The sequence below is a fragment of the Oncorhynchus gorbuscha genome, linkage group LG11 (assembly GCF_021184085.1).
Source record: "Oncorhynchus gorbuscha isolate QuinsamMale2020 ecotype Even-year linkage group LG11, OgorEven_v1.0, whole genome shotgun sequence".
NCBI lineage: Eukaryota > Metazoa > Chordata > Actinopteri > Salmoniformes > Salmonidae > Oncorhynchus > Oncorhynchus gorbuscha.
The window spans coordinates 74,396,244-74,412,732 of record NC_060183.1 but is presented as its reverse complement, the minus strand read 5'-3'; the positions used below and the strand labels follow the sequence as shown (position 1 = coordinate 74,412,732).

Sequence of the window (16,489 nt, the reverse complement as noted above, 5' to 3'; positions counted from 1 at the left end):
CTGTAAGTCGCTTTGGATAAAAGCGTCTGCTAAATGGCATATATATATATATATGTTTGCCAGCTGTCCAGTCACTATAAAGCACAATATTCCTTAATCCTTGTAAATTAAGTCGTCTTATCAAATTCCTTATTTTAAAAACTTAGATTGTAGGTTGTTATTCATTGATGGTTGTTAAATACAACTTGATGTCTTATAACACACTTCGTGTAAGAAAGGAATTGAAATTGGATCAAACGTAAGAGTATAAGAATTAATATTTTATAAACCTTTTATCTACTACAAAATGCAAAAAGGGAAACACTTGAACGTGATTCCACAAAATCATGTCAAATCCCCACAGGAAAGTACAATTATGAAATAAAACCATAGCCTACACACTACTTTTGAGTGAAAAATCATTACAAATAGTCGTTGAAAGCTCTAGATATTTTACAAGCACATAATAGAATTGCTAAAATGTAAGTACTGAGGTTTTTGCAGTCTTCTAAACTAGTAAACTTTGACTCACTTACCCTCTTTATCTAGCGTCTATCTGCCGCTTAGTACTGTCAAGGCAAAAACATTTTCTAAATGTTTCTACAGCACAATTGTAACTGTTCTTCTCGCTGTTTCTACATAATGTAAATCATTTCACAGTTCATCTCAAATTAAAATCCTTCTCTGAACGAAGTCATCAGTGGACAGTCAACTGCATTTATGATCTATACACGCAATTACAATATAGCATGGGTGTCAAGCAACAGCATAACACCCATCACCCAGGCAGTTTCCTGCAAATAACTGTTGTTGAAAAACCTAGTCTAAAGTTGTACAAAGCTTGGGCCATAAGCCTTGACAATGTTCTATATTATGCCATTTGAGGTCCTTGAAAAGGGAGACGTTATCAAGTCCTGAAGTCCATTTCAAACCAGTGTTGCTTGGTGGTTGTAGCAAGCGTCTCATGTTGCAGAACTCACGAGGTGTGACCTGGGAGGACCTAACGCTGACTCAAATGTTTTGCATGTATCTTATGGTTAATTATGAAACAAAGTCCACTTAATTGAATGCCTTAGGATTACAAACGACACTACACAAGAATGCAAAATACAGATCAGAGGTATTTAAAGCAACATTAAAAAAATAATTATTTCTAAACAATGTGTGTAAGGCAGAAAAATAAACAGCACTGAAAGAGATTTATATTTAGGCCTTCAATTCATACGGTTTACCTGAAAAAGTCAGGATCTATTTGGAATGCAACCCCTGCCTAGTCAAAAAAGGCCTGCCTAGCTGATGAGCGAACCCTCTGTGACATCATTGTGAGACAGAGCTCTCTCCTGTTAGCGAAGAGGCCAGACAAGATGCTGTCCGCTGGAATCACCGCAACAGTCTAAAAACAGAAATCCCCATGACCACTGAACGAAGTGACTCCCCAGGTCATTGAGGACAAAAACAACTGGACTTAAACCACGTTCACATAATGTCGGAAATTTGCGACTCGCTAACCTAGGAGGAAGAGTCGGATCCCGAATTTCCCCACTTGGGAGGAAGTTCTATACTTAACTCGGAGGTCCCGAGTTTCCGACGCAACGTGAACGCAGCATTAAGTCTTAAGTCCTCATTTGAAGATAAAAAGTCAGTCCAGTCTCGCCAGTCTCTCAATCGTTTCATCAGTTCCTCGAATTCTGAGACGTGAGCTAAACAACCTGGTCCTAGCCAGGCCGGTTGGCAGTGGGTCTGGTGGTCTGTGGTTCAGTCAGGATGGGGGTCCACACGGAGGTAAGTGGAGGGGGGGGCTTAGGTGCTGGAGGTCCACAGCTGCATCTGTTTGGCGATCTGCAGAACAAACACGATGTCAGGGCGCTGGCCCGGGTCGGGCTTGATGCACATGCTGACCAGGTCTCGCAACTGTGGATGACACAAGAAGCATTCAGTTTATTTATTGTACGAAACATAACAGCCCATTAAGAATATTCTAACACGAACATATGAGAAACGTCACAGACCGAAGAGGACTTTCAAAACTCCTACATAAGAAGTGTAATTGTTAAAGCTAAGTTCAATGCATTTCCACGTCCATGAACATACAATCCATTGGGAGAGTCTGCCCCCGCTGTCATTTAAAAGATCAGAACTTCCTAACCAAGGGACTCCAGAGCACAGAGAAAGTTCAACTGTAACTGAACCACATAGGGATGGATCAGATCTCTTTGACTGCTAACATTTCATCACAAGACATTTTGGCATTTTAAAACCATGTGCAGAAGCTTCGGCGAATTGGCGAACAATGACTTCTTTTGTCAGCTGCAGGAAGTGCCTAAAGCATGAGTAATGCCTACAGAAAGTTGTAGTTGGTCTGTGCCTTGTTGTTTCGTCAGTTTCGACAGAAAGAGGGCCTCTAATGCCAATCAAAGGCGATGGGGGTGTGGGGGGAGAAACACCTTAGTGACACAGCGTGTCCTGCGCCTGTCTTAAACCCCATTTCCAGAGCTCTGATTTGAGTGGCGACATGAGCTGTTGGAGTCCTGACCTTTAAATCGCCAAAGCAGCTAACACCGAGCTGTCACTTCGCTCAGCAAAAAACAAGACCGGGGAGAGGGAGCAAGACGAGAGAGAGAGATGGAGAGACATGGAAAAGGGGAGACAGGTGCAGCACTAGAAGAGAGGGGGAAAAAGGAAGGAAAATAGACAAGGGCTGCACTCAGAGAACAAGATGAGGAGAGAGAGAATGGGACAAAAGAGCGAGAGATGGAGCAGCAGAGAGACAGACATGCAGGCAGACAGATTGGGGCTACACCAGAGAATGAGAGAGAGAATGAGAAAGGGCGAGATGGAGAGGCATGGTGGTGAAGGGCAGAAAGTGCTAGGTGTGGAAGGCTAATCTGGTAGAGTGATGGTGTACAAGGCTTTGTCTGGCCTCATTTAAAGTGCTGTCAGTCTTGCTCCTCTTCTGTCATACTGTGCCAGTGGAGTAGTGCTGTAGCTAATCAGTCTCTGACACTGCTCTCTTAAACTGCCAATGACTGAAAAGAGTGGCTCAGACTGAGGCCCTTTTTCATTGTATTTTCAGCTGTTTGAAGTTGGTGTACAAAACCCAAAGTAAAAGATGCAAAAACGTAACTTAATACCGGGAAGCAAATAATTAGCGCGCATAGACCAGATCTACCACTTCTTAGACTTGCTTTTAATGAGAATGACATTGTGAAAATCAATTTAATGCAACTTCCAAATGAGTTCTTGGAGGTTCTACTCTGACCTGTTCTTACCTTCTCAGAGTAGTGGTCAGGTGGGAGTGGAGGGTAGTCACACTGCTCAATCTTTTGACACAGAGAGAGGAGGTTCATCTTGTCCCCATAGAATGGACTCTGCAACGCAGCCATCTGTTACAGAAAAAAATATTCTGGATTATAACAATGCCATTATAACAAAATCACACCAGTGGTTATTGGGTGGATGAGTACAAAAAAATGATATAAATATAGGATGAAGCAATATCCTGTACTGCACTTCCTGCCTGCAAGGAAGTGCACCTTCCTGAAAGTATTTATATTGTATGAATGTTGGGTTTGTCATTGCTCAGAAACACGGCTAATATATACAGGACATACTACTATATGTTTGGAAGGAGTGGTTGTATGGATTATGTAACCTGGGTGATAATATTCCATTCATGCTGTGTGCTTTAGAGTTCATACTCTTGTGATGACTCATTAGTTAGGATATTAATTCCATTGAAAAATGACAGGACACTGGACTGGTGCACAGCTTTTGCAGTAGCTAGGTGTTTACTCAAGCTAAACTCAAGCCATCATTATCACAAATTAGGCAGATTTAAAGAAGCCAACGGACCATATCTGACCATATGAGCTTCTCAGTTCATAAATCATGAAAGTAGAAATCAAAAGCATTTTATACCCTCTTTATGATTAAGCAAAAAGTCCCAAAGTGGTGTGGTATATGGCCAATATACCACGGCTAAGGGATGTTCTTAGGCACGACGCAATGCTGACACAGCCCTTAGCTGTGGTATATTGGCCATATACCACAAACCACCGAGGTGCCTTATTGCTATTATAAACTGGTTACCAAAATAATTAGAGCAGTAAAAATACATATTTTGTCATACCCGTGGTGTACGGTCTGTTATACAACGGGTGGGTCTATTCCTGATTGCTGATTGGTACCGCATTCCAGCCAGTGTCTATTCCACAAGTTATCACCGGCTAAATCTATGATGTTAAAATTCCTTTTTACTCTGTTCCATCTGACTGCGCAATCCGCTGGATCATCAGCCCTGCCAGGCAATTTATAATCTTGATCTCCACTATGAAAAGCATCTAGACATGATCTCACATTTATTTTAGACTATCATTAGGTTTTCAACAGCAGAGATTTATATGAACCTTGCTGTCTGTCTCTGACATTTGCAACATTGTTTTAATATTCAAATTCGATCTCCAGCAGTCCCATAGTAAATAATGTGTTGGGACAAGACAGACAGACAGTGTTTCTTAGCTAGTCGAAATCATGAATCAGCTGGCATAATGTTTATGGATATATACAACAAAAATTCTATTGAAAAAAGGTAAAATGAAACGCAGCTAATTTGCAGGCTTTCAAGCTTCTTTTTAAATTGAGTGTGTTACTGTAGCCTCAGTAACACATTCAACGTCAACAAAACTAAGGAGATGATTGTGGACTTCAGGAAACAGCAGAGGGAACACCCCCCTATCCACATCGATGGAACAGTAGTGGAGAGGGTAGCAAGTTTTAAGTTCCTCGGCATACACATCACAGACAAACTGAATTGGTCCACTCACACAGACAGCATCGTGAAGAAGGCGCAGCAGCGCCTCTTCAACCTCAGGAGGCTGAAGAAATTTGTCTTGTCACCAAAAGCACTCACAAACTTCTACAGATGCACAATCGAGAGCATCCTGGTGGGCTGTATCACCGCCTGGTACGGCAACTGCTCCGCCCACAACCGTAAGGCTCTCCAGAGGGTAGTGAGGTCTGCACAACGCATCACCGGGGGCAAACTACCTGCCCTCCAGGACACCTACACCACCCGATGTTACAGGAAGTCCATAAAGATCATCAAGGACAACAACCACCCGAGCCACTGCCTGTTCACCCCGCTATCATCCAGAAGGCGAGGTCAGTACAGGTGCATCAAAGCTGGGACCGAGAGACTGAAAAACAGCTTCTATCTCAAGGCCATCAGACTGTTAAACAGCCACCACTAACATTGAGTGGCTGCTGCCAACACACTGACACTGACTCAACTCCAGCCACTTTAATAATGGGAATTGATGGGAAATTATGTAAAATATATCACTAGCCACTTTAAACAATGCTACCTTATATAATGTTACATACCCTACATTATTCATCTCATATGCATACGTATATACTGTACTCTATATCATCTACTGCATCCTTATGTAATACATGTATCACGAGCCACTTTAACTATGCCACTTTGTTTACATACTCATCTCATATGGATATACTGCACTCAATACCATCTACTGTATCTTGCCTATGCCACTCTGTACCATCACTCATTCACATATCTTTATGTACATATTCTTTATCCCCTTACACTGTGTATAAGACAGTAGTTTTGGAATTGTTAGTTAGATTACTTGTTGGTTATTACTGCATTGTCGGAACTAGAAGCACAAGCATTTCGCTACACTCACATTAACATCTGCTAACCATGTGTATGTGACAAATAAAATTTGATTAGATTTTTTAGCTGTGTTGTTGGCTAGCTCCTCTGAACAACAGTGTCCTGATGAGTGAGCACATTTTCTATGCCAGGTGAAATCGTGCCTCATTAGCTCATTGTTATGATGTATTGAAATAAGTGTCACTAGAAAACAGCTTCAACAAATGTAACTACTTTGTTGTTATTCTGGCTGCACTGTTTGACGTGACGAAGTTAGCCGTAGTTGGCTAGCTAGCAGGCAAGGGATAAGAACGTTGGCAGCCAGTATGGCAATGGAACATTTTAGAACGAACAACTGGATCGTGTCCATAGATACAGAACAAAAAGACTGAACGACTGGGTCACATCCCATAGATACAGAACAAAAAGACTGAACGACTGGGTCACATCCCATAGATACAGAACAAAAAGACTGAACGACTGGGTCACATCCCATAGATACAGAACAAAAAGACGGAGTGACTGGGTCGCGTCCATAGATACAGAACAAAAAGACTGAACGACTGGGTCACATCCCATAGATACAGAACAAAAAGACGGAGTGACGGGGTCACGTCCATAGATACAGAACAAAAATACGGAGTGACTGGGTCGCGTCCATAGATACAGAACAAAAAGACTGAACGACTGGGTCACATCCCATAGATACAGAACAAAAAGACTGAACGACTGGGTCGCGTCCATAGATACAGAACAAAAAGACTGAACGACTGGGTCACATCCCATAGATACAGAACAAAAAGACGGAGTGACTGGGTCGCGTCCATAGATACAGAACAAAAAAACTGAACGACTGGGTTACATCCCATAGAAAAACAAAAAACGACTGGGTTACATCCATAGATACAGAACAAAAAGACGGAGTGACGGGGTCACGTCCATAGATACAGAACAAAAAGACGGAAAGACGGGGGTCACGTCCATAGATACAGAACAAAAAGACGGAGTGACTGGGTCGTGTCCATAGATACAGAACAAAAAGACGGAGTGACGGGGTCGCGTCCATAGATACAGAACAAAAAGACTGAACAACTGGGTCACATCCCATAGATACAAAACAAAGAGACTGAATGACTGGTTCGTGTCTCTAGCAACCCTAGATTTGTGTCGGGACTATGTCTTGTGGAAGGATGAAATAGTATGAATAAATTATTTTTTTTTTAGTTTATGAAAATATGTCAACCACTATTTGAATATGTTGGTAACCCGTGATAATAATAAAGTGATAATCCCTCGAAGCCGGTGTTTGGAGGATATATTGGCACTGTCAGCCAATTAGCATTCAGGGCTCGAACTACCCAGTGTATGATAAGAAATGTATTTCATCATCATTAATTTCATCATTACTTGTTATCTCTCAATCTCTCATTTCTTTCATTCTCATGCCTGGTCATGGTGAGATGGGCTGAGTGGACTTGCCTGATAGAGATGGTTATATTTTTAATAGGGAGGAATCCGATTGAAACCTTTGACCCTGAGCTGTGACCCATGCTCATTAGCATGATCAGTGGCCCAATCCCAAATAGACCTCTAAACCCTATGCACTTGTGAAGATGTGAGACGATATGATTGGTATAAGCAACATGGTGAAACTTCCACCTAGCTAGCCTATCACAGGGCAAGGGGAAATGCTCTCAAATCTCCACAAGTGCATGGGGCATGGGCCTTAGGGATTGATTTGGGATTGGGCCAGACAGAGGGTAAGCAAAGGGAGAGGATAGAGGACGCACACACACACACACAGGGAAGGAGGGGGAACTATACAGCACTGTTAAGGTACAATGCTTTCAGAAAGGATATTGCTACCCTCCTTGTCTTTCAGAAAGCATTCACATATTTATTCATATACAGTGGGGTGAACAAGTATTTGAAACACTGCCGATTTTGCAGGTTTTCCTACTTACAAAGCATGCAGAGGTCTGTAATTTTGATCATAGGTACACTTCAACTGTGAGAGACGTTAAAACAAAAATCCAGAAAATCACATTGTATGATTTTTAAGTAATTCATTTGCATTTTATTACATGACATAAGTATTTGATCACCTACCAACCAGCAAGAATTCCGGCTCTCACAGACCTGTTAGTTTTTCTTTAAGAAGCCCTCCTGTTCTCCACTCATTACCTGTATTAACTGCACCTGTTTGAACTCGTTACCTGTATAAAAGACACCTGTCTACACACTCAATCAAACAGACTCCAACCTCTCCACAATTTCCAAGACCAGAGAGCTGTGTAAGGACATCAGGGATAAAATTGTAGACCTGCACAAGGCTGGGATGGGCTACAGGACAGTAGGCAATCAGCTTGGTGAGAAGGCAACAACTGTTGGCACAATTATTAGAAAATGGAAGAAGTTCAAGATGACGGTCAATCACCCTCTGTCTGGGGCTCCATGCAAGATCTCACCCCGTGGGGAAACAATGATCATGAGGAAGGTGAGGGATCAGCCCAGAACTACACGGTAGGACCTGGTCAATGACCTGAAGAGAGCTGGGACCACAGTCTCAAAGAAAACCATTAGTAACACACTACGCCGTCATGGAATAAAATTATGCAGCGCACGCAAGGTCCCCCTGCTCAAGCCAGCGCATGTCCAGGCCCGTCTGAAGTTTGCCAATGACCATCTGGATGATCCAGAGGAGGAATGGGAGATGGTCATGTGGTCTGATGAGACAAAAATAGAGCTTTTTGGTCTAAACTCCACTCGCCGTATTTGGAGGAAGAAGAAGGATGAGTACAACCCCAAGAATACCATCCCAACCGTGAAGCATGGAGGTGGAAACATCATTCTTTAGGGATGCTTTTCTGCAAAGGGGACAGGACGACTGCACCGTATTGAGGGGAGGATGGATGGGGCCATGTATCGCGAGATCTTGGCCAACAACCTCCTTCCCTCAGTAAGAGCATTGAAGATGGGTCGTGGCTGGGTCTTCCAGCATGACAACGACCCGAAACACACAGCCAGGGCAACTAAGGAGTGGCTCCGTAAAAAAGCATCTCAAGGTCCTGGAGTCGCCTAGCCAGTCTCCAGACCTGAACCCAATAGAAAATCTTTGGAGGGAGCTGAAAGTCCGTATTTCCCAGCGACAGCCCCGAAACCTGAAGGATCTGGAGAAGATCTGTATGGAGGAGTGGGCCAAAATCCTTGCTGCAGTGTGTGCAAACCTGGTCAAGAACTACAGGAAACGTATGATCTCTGAAATTGCAAACATAGGTTTCTGTACCAAATATTAAGTTCTGCTTTTCTGATGTATCAAATACTTATGTCATGCAATAAAATGCAAATCAATTACTGAAAAATCATACAATGTGATTTTTCTGGATTTTTGTTTTAGTGAGTGGAAGAAAACTGTGAAAGAGATTTCTAATTGTGGTTATATTGGCTCCCACCTTCCGTGTATCTGAATATCAATCAGCCAGGTTCTTTGAAGATTATCATGGTGTCTGCATGAGATGTGATTATATATCTCTCTCTCTCTTCAGTACTTGCTTTGGAAAAACATCTGAGTCTAAATAGCTCTAGTCCAGTGGAATTGTAATTTCAGAATCCAGAACCAAAATCTTGCGTGCACTAGACAGCTACTCAATTAGAACATTTATGTTAACAGTCTGTCAAGTGAGACTCTTGGAATGAAAATCAAATCACTTTAACATTGACGTTCTCTCTCTGATTCCCATTTAAAACTCTGTGAAACTCCCTATCAATTTTCTTGATTTCAATATTATTTGTCCCATGGCACAGAAGAGCAAGAAAGAGAGAGACAAGGAAGGGAGAGACAGAGGGATATTTTATATGTAAGTATAAGCAGAGACCGGCAGAGAGAGAGAATAGTTGAGAATTACATTCCATGCAGTGACCTGGTGATGCTGCATGGAAGATGTGAGAGAGGCATACTGCTGGCAATTCAGCCTCCCTCACAACACAAACTGCTGGCCATTCAGCCTCCCTCACAACACAAACTGCTGGCCATTCAGCCTCCCTCGCAACACATACTGCTGGCCTTTCAGCTTCCCTCACAACACATACTGCTGACCATTCAGCTTCCCTCACAACACATACTGCTGACCATTCAGCTTCCCTCACAACATATACTGCTGGCCATTCAGCTTCCCTCACAACACATACTGCTGACCATTCAGCTTCCCTCACAACATATACTGCTAGCCATTCAGCCTCCCTCACAACACATACTGCTGACCATTCAGCTTCCCTCACAACACATACTGCTGACCATTCAGCTTCCCTCACAACACAGCACACAGCTCCTTAGGCCCAGCGAGCTCTAGCCTTCATCCCAAATGGCACCCTATTCCCTATGTAGTGCATTATTTATGACCAGGGCCCATAGGGCTCCAATAGGGCTCTGGTCAAAAGTAATGCACTATATAAGGAATATGGTGCCATTTGTGATGCAGTCCCTAGTCTTTATCAACAAAGAATGCCAAGTCCATGACTGACTGAAGAAGCATTGTTATTGACAGTTTAATAATGCTGACACAGTGTCAGCATTCAGAATAATGGAATTATGAGCTGTTTCATTTTGTGTGCGCACACACACACACACCACACGGTTACACACACATCCGTACAGCAAATAATTAGTGGGTAGGGAAACTATAAAAACTTCAACAACTGAAGTGGAGAGAAGTAAAAAACATTCTCACTTTTCTCCATACTACATTTGAATTTGTACTATAACTCAGTCGCTATACAACACTGAGGTGAGATACGATGTGTCTTGTCAGGTGCCCCATAAATGCCTAGGAAGAGCCCCAGACCAATATTCCTCCTCCACCAAACTTTACAGTTGGAGCTATGCATTTGCAAATCCCAGATTCGTCCGTCAGACTGCCAGATAGTGAAGCGTGATTTATCACTCCAGAGAACGTTTTTCCACTGCTCCAGAGTCCAATGGCGGCAAGCTTTACACCACTCCAGCAGACGCTTGGCATTGCGCATGGTGATCTTATACTTGTTTGCGGCTGCTCGGCCATAGAAACCCATTTCATGAAGCTCCCGACTAACAGTTCTTGTGCTGACGTTGCTTCCAGAGACAGTTTGGAACTCGGTAGTAAGTGTTGCAACCAAGGATTTTTACATGCTGAGCGATTCAGCACTTGGTGGTCCTGTTCTGTGAGCTTGTGTGGCCTACCACTTCGTGGCTAAGCCATTGTTGCTCCTAGACGTTTACACTTCACAATCACAGCACTTACAGTTGACTGGGGCAGCTCTAGCAGGGCAGACATTTGACAAACTGACTTGTTGGAAAGGTGGCATCCTATGATGGTGCCACGTTGAAAGTCACTGAGGACTTCAGTAAGGCCATTATACTGCCAATGTTTGTCTATGGAGATTGCATGGCTGTGTGCTCAATTTGATACAGCAGTTGAATCCACACATTTGAAGGGGTGTCTACATACTTTTGTATATATGGTGTATATTACTGTTTTATTTTTCATACATGTTTTCAAATGTTCGAATTTACTTTGGCAGAAGCTAATAGTGATACATAATAAATACAAAGTACAAATACTTAAGAGAATTTTGTGTGGGTCATTTACAAAAAATGACAAATCTATTTAAATCCCACCATGTAACACAACAAAAACAATACTTTCTGAAAGCACTGTAGTGTTTCCGCCATCGTTTCCTATGATCTAAAAGAGCTTCTGGACATCAAAACAGTGATCACTAACCTCAATTTGGATGGGAATTTATATTTCAATGAATCGGAAGTGAAAGACATACTGCTCATCTCGGACCAGTTCCAAATCCCTGACACTCAAAGGAGGAAGAGACAGCGTTATAGAGGCCGGCGTGCGGGATACCTGAAGGGACTACGTTGGCGAGTGGATAAACTGCCTCTACCATCCGTTCTATTGGCGAACATGCAATCCCTGGATAATAACCCGGACGAGCTCCATTCGAGACTATCCTATCAACGTGATCCGAAGAACTATAATATCCTATGCTTCATGAATCGTGGATGAACAAGGATATGGAAAATACAAATCTAGCTGGGTTTTCTGTGCATCAGCAGGACAGAACGGTGACGTCTAGTCAGGGGTCTGTCTCTGTTAACAGCTGGTGCGCAATCGCTAATATTAAGGATGTTTTCTATTTTTAAATGTAACTAGGAAAGTCAGTTAAGAACAAATTCTTATTTGCAATGATGGCCTACCCCAGCCAAACCGGGGGTATAATTTCCATTGAATTGTATTGGGAATAGTAATCAGTGTTTCAACTACAATTACTTAGGCCTCTCCATCTAGATGTGTTATTTCCAGCCAAGCAGGATTTAGTTTAATTGATAGTTTGAGTGTCCACAGTCCTACTGTGTTTCAGATGTGTACATGTTTCCTGGAGAGCTAGTGCGTATGCAGGCGTGTGATCTAGCCGAGCACTAACTCTCACCTGTTAAGCAGCAGGTAGCCTAGCGGTTATGGGCGTTGGACTATTAATCGAAAGATCGCTGGTTCAGACCCCTGAGCAGAATAGGTGAAACATCTGTTGACGTGCCCTTGAGCAAGGCACTTAACGCTAATTGCGCCTGTAAGTCGCTCGGGATAAGACTGTTTCCTAAATGACTCAAATGAAAAAGCAGTAAACCTACCTCATAGAGAAGGCATCCCAGGGACCAGATGTCTGACTTGAAGTTGTAGCCACCCTCGTGAATCCTCTCTGGAGACATGTAGTACGGTGTCCCCACTGAGACAAAAAGGTCTGGTTTTAGACAACTGCTTTTTAACAATAAATCGTACATTTGAAATTGAGACAAATACATGGGGCTTAAGCAATCATTAATACATAGCTTTACTGATGACTACCGCAACACTTTGCAATTCCAATTGACTTCCCAATGGGGAGTGGATGGTGACAATACAAAATAAACTTAAAAGGTTGAGTAAACATGAATTCTGTCCACAAATGTACCTACATTTATTTTATATGTCAATCTTTTATGATTAGTGAATGCCATAATGTAGTTAGTTAGTTGGTGGTTGAAGATATCCCTCCAGTGGTGTGGGGGCTGTGCTTTGGCAAAGTGGGTAGGGTTATATCCTTCCTGTTTGGCCCTGTCCGGGGGTGTCAATGGATGGGGCCACAGTGTCTCCTGACCCCTCCTGTCTCAGCCTCCAGTATTTATGCTGCAGTAGTTTGTGTCGGGGGGCTAGGGTCAGTTTGTTATATCTGGAGTACTTCTCCTGTCCTATTCGGTGTCCTGTGTGAATCTAAGTGTGCGTTCTCTAATTCTCTCCTTCTTTCTTTCTCTCTCTCGGAGGACCTGAGCCCTAGGACCATGCCCCAGGACTACCTGACATGATGACTCCTTGCTGTCCCCAGTCCACCTGGCCATGCTGCTGCTCCAGTTTCAACTGTTCTGCCTTACTATTATTCGACCATGCTGGTCATTTATGAACATTTGAACATCTTGGCCATGTTCTGTTATAATTTCCACCCGGCACAGCCAGAAGAGGACTGGCCACCCCACATATGCTCTCTCTAATTCTCTCTTAATTTCTCTCTCTCGGAGGCCCTGAGCCCTAGGACCGTGCCCCAGGACTACCTGACATGATGACTCCTTGCTGTCCCCAGTCCACCTGACTGTGCTGCTACTCCAGTTTCAACTGTTCTGCCTTATTATTATTCGACCATGCTGGTCATTTATGAACATTTGAACATCTTGGAAATGTTCTGTTATAATCTCCACCCGGCACAGCCAGAAGAGGACTGGCCACCCCACATAGCCTGGTTCCTCTCTAGGTTTCTTCCTAGGTTTTGGCCTTTCTAGGGAGTTTTTCCTAGCCACCGTGCTTCTACACCTGCATTGCTTGCTGTTTGGGGTTTTAGGCTGGGTTTCTGTACAGCACTTTGAGATATCAGCTGATGTACGAAGGGCTATATAAATAAAATTGATTTGATTTGATTTGATTTAGTTAGATATGTTTCTCTATTAGCTAAAATATATTTTTTTCAAAGCCATTTTAGCTGTCGTGCTAGTGAGGTCCCATGATTTGTGAATCTGTTCGGTCCAAACAGATTCACAAATCATGGGACTTTGTCGCTCAATGCATATGTTGACTTCCTCCAAGGAACGTGTTGCTAGGCACCCCCCTGAACTTGCCGGGTCAGGCCTGTTCCCTCTGTGGTTGAAAGCCAGTGTGAGAAATGTGCTAACAAAACTTTATGCTATGAAACCAAATAAATACTGCACTCTGACCCACAGTGCAGTATTCATGAGTGTTGTTAGCCAAAACAAGGAAAGTGAACTTCAAAACGTGGAATTCGCAGCTGTTGTTGGTAAGTAATCTGCTAGCTTCTGACATGACTTACTGCATATTTTTATACCCAAAATCATTTAGACAACTTTTGATTGAATAGGGCCCCAAGACCAGCAGCTAATAATGGAAAGAGAATCAAATACCAATATATAAAACACCTCACTAGCGACAATACACTGATACTTTTTTGGGGGTGACAAGTCGATCCACAAAACCAACATGCATCATATGTTAATTTGTTCGACAATTATTCCATCTCCAGCCCAAACCCCCTAAAACCCAGCCCATCTATTGGTTTGACAATTATTCCATCTCCAGCCCAAACCCCCTAAAACCCAGCCCATCTATTGGTTTGACAATTATTCCATCTCCAGCCCAAACCCCCTAAAACCCAGCCCATCTATTGGTTTGACAATTATTCCATCTCCAGCCCAAACCCTCTAAAACCCAGCTCATCTTTCCATCTCTACCTAAAGGGGGGAAAGCAGACACGGAATATATTTACATATGCAAACGCATGCGTAGGTCAGCAACCTTAGTAAAGCATGATACTGTGAGCAGTTGCCAAGGAGACCGGAGAGGGTTTGTTAAAAAGGTCTTGCTCTCTGAGGCTAGTTTTAGTTTGGAGTTTTATTTATTTGCACCAAAGAAAACAAGTGATAGATAACAATACAGATAAATAAACAACTATGTGCAGGTGTGGTTGGAAGCCCAAGGGCTGATATGAAAACCACACCACAAAAATATATATACAATACCTATGTACAAGAATAAAACAAGTTTGTTAAAACAGATAACAAAACATACTAATTATAAATGTATGAATGAATTGATCAGTAATCCCCCCCCAAAAAATGTTGTTTAAATGTGTGAGTGTGTGAGAGTTCGGCTATATGGAGAAGATTACTGAGCAGTTTGGTTCATCAGGCTGACTGACTCCCAGTGCAGGTGGAGCCAGGTAATTAGAGGAGGTGGCTAGTCTTGCAAATGTATTTTGCAGGATGAGTCATTTGTGTAATTAGAAGGCATATATATGTACTGGCCCATAAAATATTCCAGTAATTGAGATATGGGTCAATTAAGCTATAGAAAATAGTTAAGAAGCAAGACTGATGAACTAAAACACTAATCTTTCTGATGATACTAGGTAGGTATCCTAGTGGGGGTGGCAGGTATCCTAGTGGTTAGAGCATTGGGTCAGTAACCAAAAGGTTGCTATATCAAATCCCTGAGCTGACAAGGTAAACATGTGTCTTTCTACCCCCGAACAAGGCAATTAAGTTGCTGTCATTGTAAATAAGAATTTGTTCTTAACTGACTTGCCTAGTTAAATAAAGGTAAAATACTAACAGATTTCATCACTTTGCTGCAGACAAATTGTATATGATCTTTCCAGTATAACTTTTCATCAATTAAAACTCAGTGGAATCTAGTCATTGTGAATTGTTCCATTTCATTCCCATCAATAGAGATTCTGGGTCTTTTTTTAAAACTATTTTTAAAATTCTTACTAGTGAATACAAAAAAGTTTGATTTCTTTTTACATTTAAAGATAATTTGTTTATCTGGAACCATTCACAAAATTTGGCTATGCCTCAGTTGGCTTCATTAATTAGTGATTCAGAATTATTTTGTGATAAAATAAAATTGGTATCATCAGCAAAGTGAATAGGAAGTACGGTAGAAGAGCCAGCAGCAAGGTCATTGATATAGATTAGGAATAACAAAGGCACAACACAAGATATCTTGGCTCTGGTAGATGCACAGCCATTTACATCAACACATCATTCTCTAACATAAACATAACTATATAACCAATTACAGTGCATTAGGAGAGTATTCAGACCCCTTGACTTGTTCCACATTTTGTTACCTTACAGCCTTATTCTAAAATTGATTAAATTGTAATCCCCCCCCCATCAATCTACACACAATACTCCATAATGACAAAGCAAATTCTTTGCAAATCAAAAGAAAAAAGAAAAGAAATATTACATTTGCATAAGTATTCAGACCCTTTATGCAGTACTTTGTTGAAGCACCTTTGGCAGCATGATGCCACAAGCTTGGCACACCTGTATTTGGGGAGTTTCTCCCATAATTATTTGCAGATCCTCTCAAGCTCAGTCAGGTTGGATGGGGAGCGTCGCTGCAGAGCTATGTTCACGTTTCTCCAGAGATGTTCGATCAGTTTCAACTCCGAGCTCTGGCTGGGCCACTCAAGGACATTCAGAGACTTGTCCCGAAGCCAATCCTACGTGTTCTTGCTGTGTTCTTAGTGTCGTTGTCCCGTTGGAAGGTGAACCTTCACCCCAGTCTGAGGTCCTGAGCGCTCTGGAGCAGGTTTTCATCAAGGATCTCTCTGTACTTTGCTCCTTTCATTATTAGCTCCTTTCAGCATGATGCTGTGGGGATGGTGCCAGGTTCCCTCCAGACGTGACACTTGGCTTTCAGACCAAAGAGTTCTTGGTTTCTTCAGACCAGAGAA

General features: G+C 42.3%; 1 protein-coding gene across 2 annotated transcripts in view; it reads right to left on the bottom strand.

The window, feature by feature from the left end:
- Positions 1 to 239: 239 nt before the first annotated feature.
- nek6 (NIMA-related kinase 6) overlaps positions 240 to 16,489 on the bottom strand; it is a 92,835-nt gene continuing 76,585 nt past the window's right edge. For both annotated transcript variants that reach the window (XM_046290456.1, XM_046290455.1), the window contains exons 8-10: positions 12,333 to 12,427; positions 3,249 to 3,362; positions 240 to 1,890 (exon numbers count right to left, since the gene is read on the bottom strand). In XM_046290456.1, coding sequence (XP_046146412.1) covers positions 1,780 to 1,890; positions 3,249 to 3,362; positions 12,333 to 12,427 — 320 coding nt within the window. In that variant the 3' untranslated portion in view covers positions 240 to 1,779. The remainder of the gene's footprint in view (positions 1,891 to 3,248; positions 3,363 to 12,332; positions 12,428 to 16,489) is intronic.